Source organism: Globicephala melas, chromosome 3 (assembly GCF_963455315.2).
Source record: "Globicephala melas chromosome 3, mGloMel1.2, whole genome shotgun sequence".
NCBI lineage: Eukaryota > Metazoa > Chordata > Mammalia > Artiodactyla > Delphinidae > Globicephala > Globicephala melas.
The window spans coordinates 160,054,438-160,072,644 of record NC_083316.1 but is presented as its reverse complement, the minus strand read 5'-3'; the positions used below and the strand labels follow the sequence as shown (position 1 = coordinate 160,072,644).

Below are 18,207 nucleotides of genomic sequence, written 5' to 3'. Positions count from 1 at the left end.
CCACCTCCTCCAGGAAGCCCTCGGTGACTTCTCTGCAACCTCCCATGAGAACAAACCTGGCAAGGAACCTACCCTGGCTTCATCCCTGCCCCTCTCAGTGGCCCTAGGCTAGTCACTTCCTGTCTCTGGTCCTCAGTTTCCCTGCCTATAGAATAGAGGCTGCAAATGCTGGAGGGTAGGGGCAAAGAGGGTTAACTCCAGAAAACAGAGATGTTTTGTAGCTTAAGAGCATGGCTGGGCTGGGAGGATTTTCCTGATTAGCAGTAATTTCTATTTTTATTACAGGCTGTTCCCACAGAGCTGGACTGGAGCTTGGATGGTATGGCAAAGTCTCGACAAACAGAAGCACAGGGCCTCCCCCGCTCAGATCTCCTCCAGCCACAGTCCTTTAATTTGCTCACCCTCCTGCTGGGGAGGGACACACACACAGCCCAGTGCACAGATTGGGAGACTGAGTGGGCTCCGGCCCCTGGGCGACCAGGCTGCCCCCCTCCCCTACTCACCAGCTTGAGAACCGCAGAGAGAGATCAGAAAGGGGTTGGGGGAGGAGGTGAGTCCTAACCTTCAGCCACTCTTGACTCAGTTTCCCCAAGTGTGAGCTGAGGGGCGCCACTGTGGCGATCACTTCGTTCCCAGCTATGCCCGAGTCTTGGCACGCAACCATCACTCAGATAAGCGAATGAGAGGGCTGGAGGGCGGTCCCGCTTGATTCCCCGCCCCAATAACCCCCGCACAAGCCCTCCCCCCGTGACTCAGTTTCCCCGCCGGATCCGGGTTCAGCCGCGCTGGGCGGGGCCTTGAACGCGGAGGCCAGCGCCGTCTGTTTACCTTGAGGCTGGACGCTGGGCAGGGCCGCGGAGGGCCGTCCCCGGGGCCGGCCGCGCCGCCGGCATAAATAGGACACGCGGGCCTCGTGGGCGGCAGAGAGCGAGCCGCTGTCCAGCTCCCCGCCGCCGTCATGGTCCTCACCGCCGCCCGCGTTCTCTTGCTCACCCTGGCTGCCCTCGGCGCATCGGGCCAGGGGCAGATCCCGCTGGGTAAGCCGCGCCTGACCCCCAAACGGACAGGACTCGCGGGAGGCCTGGGGTCGCGGCTTCTTGGGACTCGGGGACTGTTCGCCGGGGCGTGCGGGGCGGAGAAAGCAGGCAGCGGGGCAGAGGCTCAGGAAATGGGGTGGGCGTCAGGGGTCCCTGCCGCGGCGGTGTGAGGGGTGGTGATGGGGGTCTCCGGTCCCCGACGCCCCACCAGCGCCCCCTGTCAGCGCAGGTGCAGACCTGGGCCCGCAGATGCTACGCGAACTACAGGAGACCAACGCGGCGCTGCAGGATGTGCGGGAACTGCTGCGGCAGCAGGTGCCTGCCGGGGTTGGGGGGACGGGGGTGCCGGTTTGGCACAGAGAGGCTTGGAAGAGGGGAAGGGGGTCTCGGAGGTAGGGGAGTGTGGAGGAGTGGGGGGAGGACTGGAGAAGGGGATCCTGGTGGAGGTGAAGAGGGCCCAGAGTTATGGAAAAGAGGAAAAAGAGGGGTCCCAGGGAAAGGGGGTTCCGCGGGAGAGGGGTAGGGAACCGTGAGGGGGGAAGGGAATCCCAGGGAAGGAAGAGAGGGGCTAGGAGAGTAGGGATCTCGGGGTAGGGAGTCCGTGGGGAGGGGGCCCGGGCCGAGTGGGTGGGTCTGCGGGAAGGGAGTTTGAGAGAGGGAGAGGGGAGACCCGACGGGGGAGGAGAGGAATGGACCCGCTGACCACACCCCATCCCCCTTGCACCAAAGGTCAAGGAGATCACGTTTCTGAAAAACACGGTGATGGAGTGTGACGCGTGCGGTGAGCACAGCTGGGGCGGCAGAGACTGGGCGGCGGGGGAGTGAGAAGAGATGGGGAGACAGAGACAGAGAGCGAAGGACAGACCGGGAGGAAAAGAGACAGAGAAGATGGAGGCTGACAGAGATGGAGAGATTGGTTGAGGGATGGAGAGAGAGAAACAGGAAGGGGAGACAGAGACTACGGGAAGGGGAGACCCCAAAAGTGCCAGAAACCTTGCGAGAGATGCTGGGAGGTGGAGAGTCGCGGAGGGAGAAGCAAAAAACGGCCGGGCGCAGAGATCCAGATACTGGAGAGACCTGGCGGGCAGAGCGCTCAGTACGAGGCGGGGTCGCAGAACAACCAGGATCTCACCACGCCCTCATGGGCCATCCCCCCCAGGCTCCACCCCTGGGCGTGACCCTAACCATTCCCGCCCCACCCCCGCAGGGATGCAACCCGCGCGCACCCCCAGACTGAGCGTGAGGCCCCTAAGCCAGTGCGCGCCCGGCTTCTGCTTCCCCGGCGTGGCTTGTACCGAGACAGCAAGCGGCCCGCGCTGCGGACCCTGCCCCGCAGGCTTCAACGGCAACGGCTCGCACTGCGCCGATGTCAACGAGGTGCGTCCGTCACCACCGCCCAGACGATCCCCCAACGCGTGACCCCACAGCTCCCCACCGCCCCGACGAACTCCTCATCCGCTGGGGGTGCTCTCCCGGAGAGCCCCCTCATCTCCAGGGGCGCAGGTCCAGACGACCTCCCCACCGCCGGGGGACACCCACCACTACCACCCCCCTCTCCACCTGGGACGCCCATCCCGACGACTTCCTCCGTAGCCGGTGACGTCCGCCTCAACGACCCCCCTCACCGCCGGGAGCCGCCGACCCCAGCCACCCTTCCACCACCGGGGGGCTCCCGCCCCGACAGCCTCCTCACCGCCGGGCACGCACGCCCCGACGACCACTTCCCGCCTCCTCTGGGGACGCCCGCCCTCAAAATGTCTTCCCCCGCCCATGAGCACCCAGCCCACCGGGTCCCAGGAACAGATCCCCTCAGGCACGCTCTGTTCCCCGCCTGGTCTTGCCCCTTCCCACATCAAGGCAAAGCCGTGTGTGACCCCTGGGACAGTGGCCTCTGCCCCACATGGCACTCCCCGCCCCCCAAGAGCTAGCTGACGGCCCTTGAACTTTACAAGTACAAGCCCAATAAGCCCTGAGAAGCCTCTCTCGGGGAGGCCCAGCTATACGTCCGTCCTCTGACCCTCCGGGGCCCTTCTTCCCCCAGTGCAACGCCCATCCCTGCTTCCCCCACGTCCGCTGCATCAACACCAGTCCGGGCTTCCGCTGCGAGGCTTGCCCGCCGGGGTACAGCGGCCCTACCCACGAGGGCGTGGGGCTGGCCTTCGCCAAGGCCAATAAGCAGGTGAGGGCCGTGGGGGGTTGGGGTGGGGAGCCAGGAGGAGCATGTTGGGGTGGGGGGCATTTTGTTGAGTAAACTCGACCTCCAGCCTCGCAGCCTTTTCCTGCCTCGCTCCAGCGGGAGGGCATAGGGACCGGAGTCTGGGGAACAGAGGAAGTTAAGGGTCCACGTCAGGGATGGTCGGGCTTGGAGGCAAGATGTAGGGGAGAGGTAGGATTCAGAGGAGATGTGAACCGGGTGGGAGGTCTGGGGGTATCTGCGTAGGATCAGTGACCTCTGCCCTCCCTCCCACCCAGGTTTGCACGGACATTAACGAGTGTGAGACCGGGCAGCATAACTGCGTCCCCAACTCCGTATGCGTCAATACCCTGGTAAGGCCTGGGAGGAGAGGGGAAGGACTGAGAGATGGAGGATGGGACGCGAAGTGTCAGGCGTGCGGGGGGCGGGGGGGCTGACCTCCTGTGGCCCGGGTTCAGGGCTCCTTCCAGTGCGGCCCGTGCCAGCCCGGCTTCGTGGGAGACCAGGCATCAGGCTGTCGTCGGCGCGCACAGCGCTTCTGCCCCGACGGCACGCCCAGCCCGTGCCACGAGAAGGCCGACTGCGTCCTGGAGCGTGATGGGTCGCGATCCTGCGTGGTGAGTGCGAGCGGGCCAAGGAGGGGCGTACGATGAGGGTCCGGGGGTGGGGCCACGCCGGAGCACCCACTCACTCCCCCACCCGCAGTGCGGTGTCGGCTGGGCTGGCAACGGGGTCTTCTGCGGCAGCGACACAGATTTGGACGGCTTTCCCGACGAGAAGCTGCGCTGCTCAGAGCGCCAGTGCCGAAAGGTGGGCGGGGTCTGAAGGGCGAGGCCTGGTATGAGGGTGGGCGGGGCTCCCCGGCAGCGCCCCTCATGCCCGCCGCGCCCACCCCTAGGACAACTGCGTGACGGTGCCCAACTCAGGGCAGGAGGACGTGGATCGCGACGGCATCGGAGACGCCTGCGACCCGGATGCCGACGGGGACGGCGTCCTCAACGAGAAGGTGGGGCAAAAGCGGGGGCCTAGGTGAGACTAGATGGGGGCTCGGCTCGAGTGAGGGGTGTGGCCTTAGAGGCTAATCTCACGGGTCCCAGAGGGATAGGGGGTTCCCTGCAGAGGAGGCGGGGCCTCGGAGACGGACAGTCGGGGGAGTGACATTTGCCTTTCTAGGCCTGACTATTCCCAACCGGCCCTGACCTCTAGGACAACTGCCCGCTGGTGCGGAACCCAGACCAGCGCAATGCGGACGGCGACAAGTGGGGCGATGCATGCGACAACTGCCAGTCCCAGAAGAACGACGATCAGAAGGACACAGATAACGACGGCCGAGGCGACGCCTGCGACGACGACATAGACGGCGACCGTGAGCTCTGTGGCAGGGGGGAGAGGAGAGGGAAGGGCTGGCACCAAGGGGCGGGGCTTGGCTGGGCGGGGCTCGGCCTCCTTTGGAAGCCGGAGGGGGTGTGCTCGCCTAGGGCTCCAGGGACCGTGGACCATGCTCCGGCGGGCAGCAAAATGCAAGCTGGGATATGATGCCGAGGAGAAAAGGAAGGAACTTTTGGAGGAGGGGAAGGTGGTCCCTGTGTTAGATGCTGCAGGGAGGAAATAAGAGGACAGAGACGTGAGCCTGGGGTTTAGGGCTGAGGAGGTACCATTTTTACATCTGGGCAGAGACTCGAGGTGGTACATTCACAGAGCTAGTCCCCTCACCGCCATCCATTCATTTAGTCTCTAGGAGGCTGGTGACTGGGCATGAATACTTGGTTTAACTTTGTTGTTATTGGGAGCCAAAGATGGGGTGGGACTCTGTCCCAAGCTAGCCCCAGGGCTGCACCTTCCCTGCTGAAGTCAGCCTGGCCCCGTCCTAATCTTGGGATCCTGTTCTGTCCTTCTGCTTCCCGCAGGGATCCGCAACGCAGTGGACAACTGCCCCAGGGTGCCCAACTCAGACCAGAAGGACAGTGATGGCGATGGTGTAGGGGATGCCTGTGACAACTGTCCTCAGAAGAGCAACGCAGACCAGGTGAGGGCAGGCCAGACCCCAGCTGGGTCAGACCCCTGGGGTAAGCACAAGGCTGATTGACAAGACTCCAGCCCAGTCCCAGCAGCCTGGGGGGGTGGGGTGGTGTTCCTCCACGTGAGGAAGGACCTTGGCTCTGGAACTGGGGGTGGGCGGGAGGCTTCTGAATTCTTCTGCCCTGATTAAGGACATCTACAACCTTCCCCCGCCCACAGAGGGATGTGGACCACGACTTTGTGGGAGATGCTTGTGACAGCGACCAAGACCAGTAAGGAGGACATCTGGGGCTGAGGTGGGCACCCAGGGTGGGCAGCCCTTGATCCAGCTTTCTGGGGTCTCATTGTCTCTGCCCCACCCACCCACTCTAGGGATGGGGATGGGCACCAGGACTCGCGGGACAACTGCCCCACAGTGCCCAACAGCGCCCAGCAGGACTCAGACCACGATGGCCAGGGTGACGCCTGCGACGACGATGATGACAACGATGGGGTCCCCGACAGTCGGGACAACTGCCGCCTGGTGCCGAACCCGGGCCAGGAAGACGTGGACCGTAAGGCAGGGTGCAGGGCCTGTGGTGGGGATGGGGCTAGTGTGGAGCCACTAGGGTGAGATTTGGGGTGGGCATGGTGGGGCCAGTGGCACGTGTGAGCAGAGCTGGAGACATGGTGTGGGCAGGGCCGGTAGCCTGTGTGGGCGTGGCCAGGCCTGGGGCGGGGCCTGGAGCTGATTCTACTACGGTGGGGGGGCCTCCCATCTCCTCTCAGGGGACGGCGTGGGCGACGCGTGCCAGGGAGACTTTGATGCAGACAAGGTGGTGGACAAGATCGATGTGTGTCCGGAGAACGCTGAGGTCACCCTCACCGACTTCCGGGCCTTCCAGACGGTCGTGCTGGACCCCGAGGGCGACGCGCAGATAGACCCTAACTGGGTGGTGCTCAACCAGGTGCGGGCGGGGCCCAGGCGGGAGGTGGGGGGAGCCCAGGACCGCCACAGCGGGTCCTAAGCTAGGGGCGGGGAGCCGAGGCCCACACGGCTGGCCTGAGGCCCTTCTTCCTTTGAACCCCACCAGGGGATGGAGATCGTGCAGACGATGAACAGCGACCCTGGCCTGGGTGTGGGTGAGACATGGGGAGGGGCCAGGCCGTGCAGGGGGCGGGGCTAGAGGAGAGGTGGGACGGGGCGGGCCTGGACTCAGGAAAGGCGGGGCCAGGTTGGGTGGTCTGGGCTCAGGGGTCGGGCGTTCTGGACTCTGGAGGGGCGGGGCCAGGGGGCGGTTCTGGGCCCCGGTGCGGCAGGGGCTAGCGTCCCTTCCTCTCCCCAGGTTACACAGCCTTCAATGGCGTGGACTTCGAAGGCACGTTCCACGTGAACACGGTCACGGATGACGACTACGCGGGTTTCATCTTTGGCTACCAGGACAGCTCCAGCTTCTATGTGGTCATGTGGAAGCAGATGGAGCAGACATACTGGCAGGCAAACCCCTTCCGTGCAGTGGCGGAGCCTGGCATCCAGCTCAAGGTGCTGGGCCCTACCTGAACTCTTGGTCTCAGTGCCAACTCGGAGGCCCCAAACCCTCCCACAGATCCCCAAAGCCTTACAGCCCCCGGCCTCATTCTATGGACCTAGAAGTCTTTCTACCTAGTTCCTCCCACAGGCCCTCAAACACTCCCCCGGGATCCCCCAATCTCTCTGTAAGCCCCCAAACCCTCTCACAGAGCCCCAAACTTTCCCTCAGGTTCCAAATCCTCCTGCAGGCCCCATAGACCCCAGTATTTCACTGAAACCCTAGAATTCCCCAAGTCCTCTAGACTCAAGTTTATCCCACAAACCACTGCTGCCCCTACAGCCTGACTGCAAAGCTCCTCGTGGCCCCCAAGGCTTTCTCATGGGTCTCCCATCCAGGCATACTGGGGCCCCCCACCACTCCTCTATGACTCACAGCTCCTTGCCTGTCTGGGGGCTCTGGTGGCCTGTGTGGTCTCTGACCCCCGCTCCCCTGTTCTCCGGCGTGGCAGGCCGTGAAGTCCTCCACAGGCCCTGGGGAGCACCTTCGGAATGCACTGTGGCACACGGGGGACACAGAGTCACAGGTGCGGCTGCTGTGGAAGGACCCCCGCAATGTGGGCTGGAAGGACAAGACATCCTACCGCTGGTTCCTGCAGCACCGGCCCCAAGTGGGCTACATCAGGTGGGAACCCGCCCTCTGCCAGGGGACCCGGAGTCTCTGCTCTATCCTGGCTCTTGAGGGAAGGAGGGGGGTGCTTCAGGGGGCCTCGGTCCCCTTATCTGTAAAATGGGAATAATATAGGCAGTTAGAAATAACTGTCTGGCCCTAGGGCATGATACCCCTCCCAGCACAGGGGGAGGGGCCAGGCCGTCCAGGGAGCTGCTCAGGGGGCAGGGCCAGAGGAGAGGTGAGACATGGGGGAGCCTGGACTCAGAAAAGGCAGGGCCAGTTTGGGTGGTCTGGGCTCAAGGGTCCGGTGGTTCTGGACTCTGCACACAGCAGTAGGGGGGTCTCACTCACTCCTGGTTTCTCAATCCCCACTCTACGCTGCCAGGAAGACCAGGCACTACGCTTAGCACCTACTGTGTGCAGGGCCCTAGATGTCCATCCTCTCACACAGGGAAACTGAGGCTCAGGTCAGGAGCCCCCTCTGCCCTGAGCATGGCCCAGGCAGGGAGACATACGGCCCCCTCTTCTAGAGAGGAGGGGGCCTAGCTCATGGGGCAGGATGCCGACGCTCTGAGAGGGGAGGAGGCACCTGGCCCAGGGCCCCAAATCACAGTCCGTTCCTTCTCCGCAGAGTGAGGTTCTACGAGGGCCCGGAGCTGGTTGCGGACAGCAATGTGGTCCTGGACACGACCATGCGGGGAGGCCGCTTGGGAGTCTTCTGCTTCTCCCAGGAGAACATCATCTGGGCCAACCTGCGCTACCGCTGCAATGGTAAGAGGACCCTGTTGGGGAAGGTGGGGAGTCCATACCGCCCAGCCTCACCCCCCCTCACCTGCTCACCCTCTCCCCACAGACACCATCCCTGAGGACTACGAGGTCCAGAGGCTGCTGCAGGCCTAGGGACACAGGTGAGGACCCGCCACTGGATGACGGCCACCCTCACGGCTGCCCTCACTGTGGGAGGCCATCAGCACCCGGCCCCAAGAGGCAGCTGGCCTGGTGGGGAGGGAGAGGGGCTCAAAGAGGACAAAATAAAGTGTGTGTGTGGCGGAGCAAGCCGGCTGTGGTCTCTGCTGCGGGGAGATGGAAGGGTCGAGCCTCTGAGGAGAGGCCAGGGACCCCAAACTCAGGCCTTGGGAGAGTTGGGGGCCTGCCACTCTCTCCCCCCGTGACTGGCTGGGGCCCTAGAAGCCTGACTAGGAGTGTCCGGCCCTGCTGCATCCCACTCACTCTCCTGGGGCGTCTGCCCCAGGATCCTGGGGTGTGTGTGTGAGGGGCTCATGCCTGCGTGTCCGTGTGTCTGTGTCTGTGTGTGTGGCCCCTGTGTGGCTCCTGCCTGGTGCACCTGCAACACCCACAGTTCATCCTCCAGAGGGGAGAAGAGGGCAGGAAAAAAGGGGAGGAGGCAGAGATGAAAACATTGTATTTTTATTACGTTTCATTACAAAGGATGCAAAGGTACACAGACGATAGCGTCCACGCCAGAGAGGATGGGCAGGGGCCGGCCGAGTGCGCCCTGAGCGCCCGCCCCCGCCCGCCATGGGCACCCACGCGTGCGGCCCACGGGACATCTACAGCACAATGTACATGCTGGGGGTGGGGGCAGAGCCAGCCTGGGGGAAAGAGGGACATGAGTGGGACAGGGCTTGGACTGGCAGGTTTGCATATATCAGTGCCCAGTCCCTGGAGGGGCAGGGGCAGTTTCCAACGGAGGGCATGGCGGGGTCAGTGGACCTTGACTGCCAAAGCCCTCCCTTCCAGAGTCTGGTAGCAAATGCCACAGCTGTGTCCCCTTGTCCCCGGTTGGCAGGAGGTCAGAAATGACAGGCTGGGCATCGATTACCCCCAAATTCCACAACCCTGCAAGATGGGGGCAACCCAAGTGTCACTGGCTCCTCGGGACAGGGTGTTGGGCACTGGCCAGGAGGGCAGAAGGCAGAGGGAGCTGTCTGGAACCAGTCCCTGACGTCCAGCCCCTGCCTGGGGTGAGCCTGGGGCCCTGAGACCTGTGGGCCTGAGCTAATGACAAGAGGGAACCGAGGCCCGGGTCACAAGGGTCTTGTCTGCCCCCCGGCGCCTTCAGGAGTACCCCAGCGCCTAGGCCTGGGGGTGCAGGTCACCGCACCTCCATTGGGGTAGAACTCTTATCTGTGGCCAGCCACCTGTGGCACACCAACGGTTAGGAGAGGTACCTGAGCCCCACGCAGCCAGGACCCCCAAAAGCCGAGGAAGCCAAAAAGAGTTGGTTCAGGCCAAGCTGGCCGGGCAGGGCCTGACAAAGGAATGTCCCAAGGACCCCTGTCATAGGATGCGAGACCCCCAGGGGATGGGGGCCCAGGGTCCACGGAGAACTCGGGCAGAAACAGACCTGTCTGCCCACTCACCCCAGGCAAGCCTCCCAGGGTAGGCGAGGTGCCAAAACCTCCCCCAGCTCTTCAGGTCACGTGGGGGGGGGGCGTGGAGCTCAGGTGGCCACAGCTCCCTCACCTGAAGCGTCACCTGCAGGGGTGGTAGGCCAGGCCCAAGAGCAGCAGGGTACCCTTGACCTTGCACCCCTGTGCCCCAACACTACGCCAAGGGCACCCTGAGGACTCTGACTACAGCTCCCTCAGAACCCAGTGAGGGCGATGGGTGCTGCTACTGCTGTGTCAGGGCTGGGGGCGGGGGTCTCCTGACCCCACCAGGCCTCACCACACCCAGCCTGCACCCTGGGGTGGGGATGCCTTCTTTGGAAATGCAGAAGACTCAGAATCCAGTTGGGGGCAGGAGTTCGGCAGCAAGTTTGGTTATGAACTAGCTCAGGGTGGGCTGAGATGTGGAGGTCTGGGGAGGCGTGTACCATCCCAGGCGTTCTCAGCTGCCTGGAGGCCTCCAGGTCAACAAAGTTTTCTCTAGGAGAAGGTGATCATGGGGGCTCATTAGGCCCAGGAGGCTGGACAGAGGGGGGTCACCCCTGCTGCTTGAGTCCCACCCAGCACCTCCATGGGCCTCGTACGTACCTACTCCCGTCCCCTGTGACCAGGCCATGGCCAGCACCCAGCATGCACGCAGCCCCCAAACTGGACACCCACCCCAGCAGGATGGATGGACGACACGGGACGTCTCGCCCTCCATGCAGGAGTCTCACAGCATCTGATGGACGGACAGATGGACAGCTGTCCTTGCCCGCGCCACTGTGACACACAGGCCTCACGACGGGCCCACTTGGCTGGCCGCCCTCCTGGGAGGTCGGCCGCCTGAAGAAGTCAGGTCAAACACACCTACGACGTCAGAACCCTCCTGCCCAGCCCTCAACACCCACAAGGAGATAACAGCACACAGGCCGCAAAGGCCGGCCAAGCACTCCCAGTGAATGGAGGCGTTGCTGGGGAAAGGGCTGCAAACACACACACCTGCCCTTGCCTTCCAGCCTCGCAGGCCTGGTCCCAGGGAACTCCGTGGACCACACTGGGGTTGGGGGCTGGACCAAACGCAATTAGGGTCCCTTCTGCTGTGTACTTGTCCCCACAGGGAAGCCTGACTGGTTTTTGGATACCACTGGCCGTGGGCCTCCAAATTTTGCTGAAGGGTCGACCTGCCCCCTGAGCTTTCCACTGAGGGTCTCAGGGCCCCCTGCCCCAGGGGACTGGCGCCTACCCTTCTTGCCCGGAAGAGCGCTGGGGGGAAGCAAGGCGTGCAAGGAAAGCTGGGGGGGGGCTGCAGGGTACCCCAAACAGTGCTGCCTGTCTTCCCTCTGCTAAGGGCACGGTGCGGGGGGAGGTCCTCACGGGTACCTGTGACAGGGATGTGACCCCCATGAGACTCCTCCTTCCCCAAGTCAACCCTGGGCACTGCAGGGGGTGATGCTGACAGGCGGAGGGTGGGGACCAGGGGCATGAACTCTCTTCTCTGGGGGACACAGAGACAGGCTGACCCCAGGTCTCATCCTCGGTCCATGGAGCCTCACGGGGGAACAAATTTACCACCCTGGGGGCTCAGAGGACAGAGGGTAAACTGAGGCAGGTGGGGACACGCTGGTTGGCTCACGCTCCCGGAGGAAAGGTTTGCACAGCTGAGGGGGGCTCGGCCACAGCGAGCGGGTCTATATACACGACGCAGGGGCTCCAGCTCACCCCTCACGGCGCAGCTCGTCTGAAATCACAGTATTTTCACGTCACAAGTCAAAGGGCTGATTCCCTTAAGCTGTCCTGTTTCTAAAAGTCTTGGCTACTCATATTCAATATTTAGTAGAGAAATGATATTTAAGAAAAAACCCCAAATCCCCTGTTGTAGACCCCCAGAGGCCTGCCCAGGCCCAGGAGGGGGCAGTGAACCCTTTGAGGACGCCTGGCCTCTGGCTCCTGGCTGGCTCCCCTCCCTGGGAAAGCTCTGCACCTACGCCCCTCATGGGCTGAGGCTGCCGTGTTAATACAGTGTCACCTGTGCTCCTGGCCTAGGGATGCCAGAAACAGGCCATGGGGCTGGACAGTCCCTCCTTCCCTGCCCATCTGCACCAAGAACCCACTGCTGGGCAGATGGGAAATGTGGGCTGGCGGGGCTCCCTCACGGGGTCCCCAACTCCTTGTTTGAAAATTGCATCCAGGAAGGTTGCTTGTAATTTTATTAAGGCCATTTTTTAAAAAAAGTTCTACATACAAGTCTAATGGTAATCAAACCCTTCTATGTACATACATGTAGTTTTTCTTTAAAAAAAAGAAAGAGTCCTCACTCTTTGCCCCCAGCCCTGGAAAGAAGACGGGCCCTTGACCTGGATGGACTGACACTAAACCTAACTCCAGTCCAGACAACAGCGGCGGAGGCCAAGTGACCGAGGACAGGGGGCTTCCCATCTGTGGGCCCACGCGGCCACTTGGCCACATGCTAAGAGCCCGGCCAGGGAACAAGAGAGAGGGATGGTCGCTAGGATCAAATCTGGCTCCCACAGATAGAGGCGGGCGCTCCCAAGACCCCGACGGAGGCGGAAACGCACCAGGCAGGAGGTGCCAGCCCTGCTGGCAGGCGGAGGAGCGAGTAAGAACTCGAGATGCGATGTCGGAGGGAATGAAACGGACGTTCCTATTCCAAAGCAACTGACAGAACACAAAGCCAGCCCTGTCGCCCCCTCGCAGGGCCTGCAGGGCAGACGGATGGCCTCTGGTGCGCCAGTGAGCCCCGATGGATGGTCACCTGGGCCTCCTGAGGCACTCTGAGAAGCACCTGGAAACCAGCCGCTAAAATGCACACTGCTCTTTGCCTCCAAATCCAGCCCTGCCAGGAAGGGCTACGAAAGAGATGGCGGGATGGTGGGAGGGGATGAATGTCGGCTGGACCTCGGGTTGGGGGTGCTGAGGACAAGCTCGTCTCCGGGGCATCTCAGAACAGAGGGGCCGCGGCTGCTGCCGCCAGCCACGGGGTCTAGGACAGGCCTGCCCTGAGGACTGGCTGGCACCTTTGGGAAGGCCGGGCAGAGCTGGGTCTTCACGAGACCCCTGATGGAAGCTGGGCTCCTTCCCAGAAGTCCGTTAGGGATCAGAGCAGAGGCCCCTCTGGCCGCTGCTGCCAGCTTCTGCCAGAGTGCCCACCCAGGCCAGCGAGCCCAGCCCAACCTCACGTCCTTCTGTTTTGGGATAACGGAGCAAAAGTAAAAAGGCCAGAGATGCAGCTCAGACCCGGGCAGGCAGCAGACCGCTTCCAGTTAGCTTACAAATATTATAACGTTGGATTTCTAGAATAAAAACATGCTCTCAGGCAAGTGTTGGCTTGAAGGAGTCAGTTATTCATCTACAACCAAAATGTAAATACAAACCGAAAGAAACAAACCAAAAAAATGCCCCGGCCGCCTCCACCCGCCCCCCCGGCCATTCTTTAAATAATACTAACAGTGACCACGGTACAGAGAAAGAAAGAGGAAACAAGTCGCAAAACCCCCTAGAAATGATCCCTGCCTCCACGTGCATCCCCGACAGGCCTGGGTGGGGATTTCGCAGCAAAAGTGGCCACCGAGGGGCCCAGCTGGGGGTGGCGAGGCGGGGGCGTGGGCTTCCCTACTGGGCCCCAGGGGGGATGCAGCTGCTTCGCATGCTCCGTTCACATGTTCGCATCCCACCTCCGTGGGATGGAGTCTAGTGTTCTGCGTGTGCTCAGAAATATAAAAGACAGCAGTCCAAATAGTGTTTATTTCCGCTTCATGTCCGCCCACCCCCCGCCCCCGGCGCCTTCTCCTTTTGGCGGGGTGGGGCTGGCTCGCTACCTAACCAAGGGCTGGGGGCGCGGGCGGGTGGGGGGACCGGGGACAAAGGAAGGCAGTGAGAGCTGGACAACAGTCGCAAGATGCACCTCATCCCACCACCGTCACAGAGCACGGCGCCCCCCGAGGCCGGCGGCCCTGCCCAGCACGCTTTCCGCATCTTACATGGGGACGAGAGAGCAGGGAGGGAGGGTCCGCGGGGGCGACGACACGCGGCCTCACGCGGGAGGTGGACAATCGGGGCGGGCGGGCGGGTGGGCTGGGGCGCTTGGCGGCATTGCAAGCTCAGAATCACAAGCTCGGCCGTTTGCGAGGGACGGAGCGCCACCGTCCCCAGGCTTGGGGAGACGCCGTGGGGACCACTGACCGGTGGGGTGACGGAGCCGGGGGCTGGGCGGCCGTGTGCCGGGCGTGCGGCTCACAGACGGTCCATCCGGAAGGTGTCCTCGGTGGCCGGGTCGGCCAGGACCATGTCTGGGTCATTGAGCATGTGCAGTCCGTCCAGGGTCAGGGGGTCAATCTTGAGTTCGTCCAAGGGGAACTGGTTGTCAGAATCGAAGCTGACGTCACCGACCCCGGCCAGCGTGCTGGTCAGTTCTTTAGAGAGGCTGGGAGGGGACTCTCCTGTCACTGGGGGTGGGGGGTACACACAAAAGGCTCAGCTTGGCCCTGACTCCCCGCACCCCGACTCTGCGCCTCCATGGCTCCCATCGACGCTCAGGCCATACCAGGGAGCTCACCTGAGCAGTGTGTTCCCCAAAGGACATTTGCGATGTCTGGGGACATTTTTAGTTGTCACGACTGGAGGGAATGCTACTGGTATCAGGTGGGTGGAGGCCAGGGATGCGGCTCAACACCCCATAGCACACGGGACGGTCCCAACCCAGATGTCGGGGTACCAGGGCCAGAAAGCCCTGGGATGAGGGCTGCGACACAGACTTCAGTGTGACCTGGAGGGTGCAGGGGCCTCTCAGGCTCTGCCAGGTTCCGCCAGGCAGTCTACTCCGTGTGCATGTGGGTTGGGGGGAAGCCCGGGTTTCCCTGCAGAGACCCAGGTTCACACCTGGGCTCCTTCCTCTACTTGTGGTGAGACCCTGGGCCTCAGTTTCCCAATCTGGGAAACAGATATGAAAGTTTCGTTCCTTCTGGGCTGTTGGACAATCACAGAGGCCTGATTCTTCTCACACAACTTCCAAGGCCAAGGCTTCTACACCCAGAGCATCTCCTGCAGACCCTTGGGGCGGGGAGGAGGCATTGGGTCTGCACTCCGGCTGTGGAGAGCTCTGGGCAGGAACCCCTTCCATCCTAGAGATGTCAGTGGGGACTGCTGAGAGGGCCTCACCCTCAATTCCCCGACAGCCCTGGCTTATGAGGAAACCGCCTCCGTCTTTGATAAAAGAACCTTCAGGGGCACGACGAGGGGTGGGGGTGGGGGACTGCAGCGTCTGAGCTCTGCTGGGAGAAGACTCACTCAACATGCGCGTGCGCAAGCCTGGGTGCCTGGGCACTGTGCTCAGGCCGCTCAGGGAGGCCCGACGCAGCATGCGCGAGCTCTTACGTGTCTGTCAGCTGCACGGGACAAGCCCCAGCAGGCAGGGCCCACCCCACAGTCACATGCATCCCCGGCATGTTCAGCTACTGGGGTTCAGGGGACTGGGCAGGAGGTGAAGGGCTAGGTGAGTGACCGGTTTCATCCTGTTCTCACTCTTGAGCCTGGGACACCGGACACCTGGTCCAGGGTCCAGTGTGCGTCCCCCCAGCCTGTGTCCTGTAAGCCCAGCAGTGAGCCGAGGTCAGTGGGTTCTGGCCTCCTTGGGCAGGGACACCTCAGCCCCGTCACGCCTCACCACGCAGGGCAGGGACTCCGTCTCCCCCGGCCTCTCACCTGTGAGGATGATATTGGGGATGCTGCCGTGGCTGGGGAAGCTGAGCTGCTGTGTGTCCGGCAGGCTCCCGTGGCTGCCCGTGAGGCCCATCATGGCCGCCTGTGAGTAGTTGAGTGTCGAGCCCGGGCTATACAGGCTGCTGGAGCTGATGGCATTCTCTATCATGTTGAACTGCTCCAGCTGGGACAGGAAGCATACAGGTGTGAGGCCAGCCCCCCCGAGCTGGCCACCCTGGGGCCCCGGCCGTGGTTGGCTGGCTGGCCTGCCTGCGACCGCCGGCACCTCCTCCCCTACAGGACGGCCAGCACCCGTGCCAAGGTACACTTGGGGCTGCCAAGCATAAGTCCCTCTGCCTTGGGGTCTCCCCATCTCCAAACCTGCCTGGGCCTGCCGGCTCACGTCCCCCTCAGAGCTTGCTGGATGGATGGATGGATGGATGGATAAGTGAGTGAGTGAACAGCTCCAGGCTGCAGCCAACCCTTCCCGTGCCCACACGCCCCCAATCCCGGCCTTCACACAAAGCCACTGCAACCTCCCGCAAACCCACGTGCACGGCCCACACCGAGGCACCGCTGTAACAGCCACTGCCTGTCCCTACCAGCGTTCACCGCCCACCCTTCCTCCCCGCTCCGCTGGCGGCCTCGTTCTGCGGGCAGGGTGCAAACGCCAGGAGAGGCCAAGCCAAGCCACCCCCTCCAGGGCCTGGGCCTCTGCAGTCTGGAGACTGGAGAGGCTGAGAAGCTCACGCAGAGGAGTGGGCGGGGTCTGGCGAGCGTCTGTGGTGGGCGCCTGCTCACCTGGTGGGACAGAGCATTGGCCTGCCTGGCCGCCATCTGCTGCTCATAGTATGAGTCCCCAAACACGCCGCCCAGGGTGGAAGAGTGCTGCAGACAGAAGAGAGGCCCACTGTCGTCAGGGTTCCTAAAACCAGGCAGGGGTTGAGGCTGCTATGGGGTTGGGGGGGTGGTTCTCCCACGGGCTGGCTGCACCCATACCCTTCTCCCAGGACCTCACCACCGGCCTGGGCTGGGAGAGGAGGGAGGCCTCTGGAACTTCCTGGAAGGTGCTCAGGACGTGAGAGGCTGATGACATCTATCTCAGGGCTCCTGGGAGAGCCCACACCCGCTGGGGTGGAGGGGTGCACCCCTACTCTCAGGATGATTGCTCCTTTCCACCACCTGCTCCTGGGGAGGGGGCCGCTGCCGCCCAACTTCTCCCAAAGTGCCATCCCATCTCCTCTCCTTAAGCTCAGGTGTGGGTGAACCCGCTGTCGTCAGATGGAAGACGAGGAGCCACAGGGACCGGAAACCCCACCTGACAGGCCCCAGAGGAAAGTGTGTGAGTGGGGCAAGGCGGGAGATACTCGGTGTTCAGGGTGGGATGCGTACCTTGTCAGACATGGGAGACGCGGGACAGGCAGCAGGCCACACACACGTGGGCAGGAAGGGTGCACAGAGTGAGCACAGGACAGGTACACGGAAAGCCCCTGCCCACCTGTCCAGCCGCGGCTGCCTGCCTGCCCGCGAGGCCCTGGGGCCTGGGGGATGGCAGGCAGTCCCACTCCTGTTTGCCCAATGCCAGCTGGGGCAGAGGGATGGGGGCTGCCCCTGGGAGAGGAGCAGGGGGCTGGGGATCCTCTGAGGCAGTGGAGATGCCAAGAATAGGACTGTGGAGCTCCCGCCCATTCTTGAGGTGCTGCCAGGGAGATGGCAGGACAGAGTCTGGCGGGATGTGGAAGGGAGGAAAGGGATGGCCGTGTGTGTCGCCAAGTCACACCGGAGGCAACAGACCTGGGGAAACAGATGCCCCGCCCAGGGCCCTCGGCGTCCCCGAGGCTGGGAACTCTGGCCTGTTTCCTCCTCTGTAGAACAGGGTGGCCCTGCAGAAGTCGCTCCCCTGCGGCCGTTTCCAGGTCAGAGGCTTCATGGACCACAGGCCCTGGACCTCCCCGCTTTGAGCTCTCTATTCTAGAAAGGCCCCCGCGTTCTCTGACAGCTGCCAAAGCTTGACTCTCAGGCCTCCATCCCAGAGGGGAGTTGGCCACAATGCCCCCAGCCACTCCGGGTGTTCAGTGTACTGACCGCAGAAAGGGACAGCCGCTCCGGCTGGTGCGGTGGCTCCTGGGAATGCACATTCCATTCAAACACCAGGAAAGAGTTAAAAATGCGAAAGGAGTAAGAAGCCAAAAAGACAACGTGGCAAAAAGGCCACACCTGCCCTAAAAATTGCCAGCTTCAGGTTTGGAGAAGGGGGCTGTGAGGTTGCTGGGTTTACCTGCGAAGGGGGCAGATGATGGCCGTGGCTGAGGCCGGGGGCAGGCTGTTCTGGGGCAGCTGACCCTGTCCCCATGGCCTTGACCCCAGAGAGGCCCGGCACACACAGGAGACCCCAGATGTGGTTTCTCTTGTGAAGCTACCACGAGGGTTTGCCAGAAAGGTCTGCCCAGAATGGAAGGGCTGGGGCCGGAGGGGGCAGCACAAAGGAGCCAATTCTAGCTGCCTAAGGTTCAGGGTGCAGCCGGACACAAGCGACATCCGCTTGGGGCCAAGTGGGGCAAGGCGGCTGCCTCGTGCATCCAGGGGAGATGCTGGCTGGGCCGGAGAGGCGTGGGGTGACCCAGGCCCATGGGGCTGATGAATATGTCCCCAGAGATCCAGCTGCAGTG

At 62.9% G+C, this 18,207-nt stretch overlaps 2 protein-coding genes across 8 annotated transcripts in view; one reads left to right on the top strand and one right to left on the bottom strand.

The window, feature by feature from the left end:
- The first annotated feature begins 771 nt into the window (after nt 1-771).
- On the top strand, nt 772-8,471 carry COMP (cartilage oligomeric matrix protein). 2 transcript variants are annotated; one of them, XM_030880051.2, is made up of 19 exons: nt 772-1,037; nt 1,267-1,352; nt 1,767-1,818; nt 2,245-2,414; nt 3,079-3,216; nt 3,510-3,584; nt 3,690-3,848; nt 3,937-4,041; nt 4,130-4,237; nt 4,438-4,597; nt 5,139-5,257; nt 5,470-5,522; nt 5,623-5,804; nt 6,019-6,197; nt 6,324-6,372; nt 6,576-6,772; nt 7,270-7,442; nt 8,062-8,201; nt 8,284-8,471. In XM_030880051.2, the coding sequence occupies exons 1-19, from the start codon at nt 959-961 to the stop codon at nt 8,328-8,330; spliced, it is 2,271 nt and encodes a 756-aa protein (XP_030735911.1). In that variant the 5' UTR covers nt 772-958; the 3' UTR covers nt 8,331-8,471. The 2 variants fall into 2 exon arrangements, with proteins under 2 accessions (XP_030735911.1, XP_060152910.1); XM_060296927.1 differs by having other exon boundaries at nt 1,249-1,352.
- Nucleotides 8,472-8,842: 371 nt separating this feature from the next.
- The window catches only part of CRTC1 (CREB regulated transcription coactivator 1), a 78,778-nt gene continuing 69,413 nt past the window's right edge, over nt 8,843-18,207 (bottom strand). For 5 of the 6 annotated variants that reach the window (XM_060296923.1, XM_060296924.1, XM_060296926.1 and 2 more), the window contains 3 exons: nt 16,340-16,426; nt 15,542-15,722; nt 8,843-14,286 (listed from right to left, as the gene is read on the bottom strand). In XM_060296923.1, coding sequence (XP_060152906.1) covers nt 14,075-14,286; nt 15,542-15,722; nt 16,340-16,426 — 480 coding nt within the window. In that variant the 3' untranslated portion in view covers nt 8,843-14,074. The remainder of the gene's footprint in view (nt 14,287-15,541; nt 15,723-16,339; nt 16,427-18,207) is intronic. The other variant, XM_060296925.1, reaches the window with a different exon arrangement.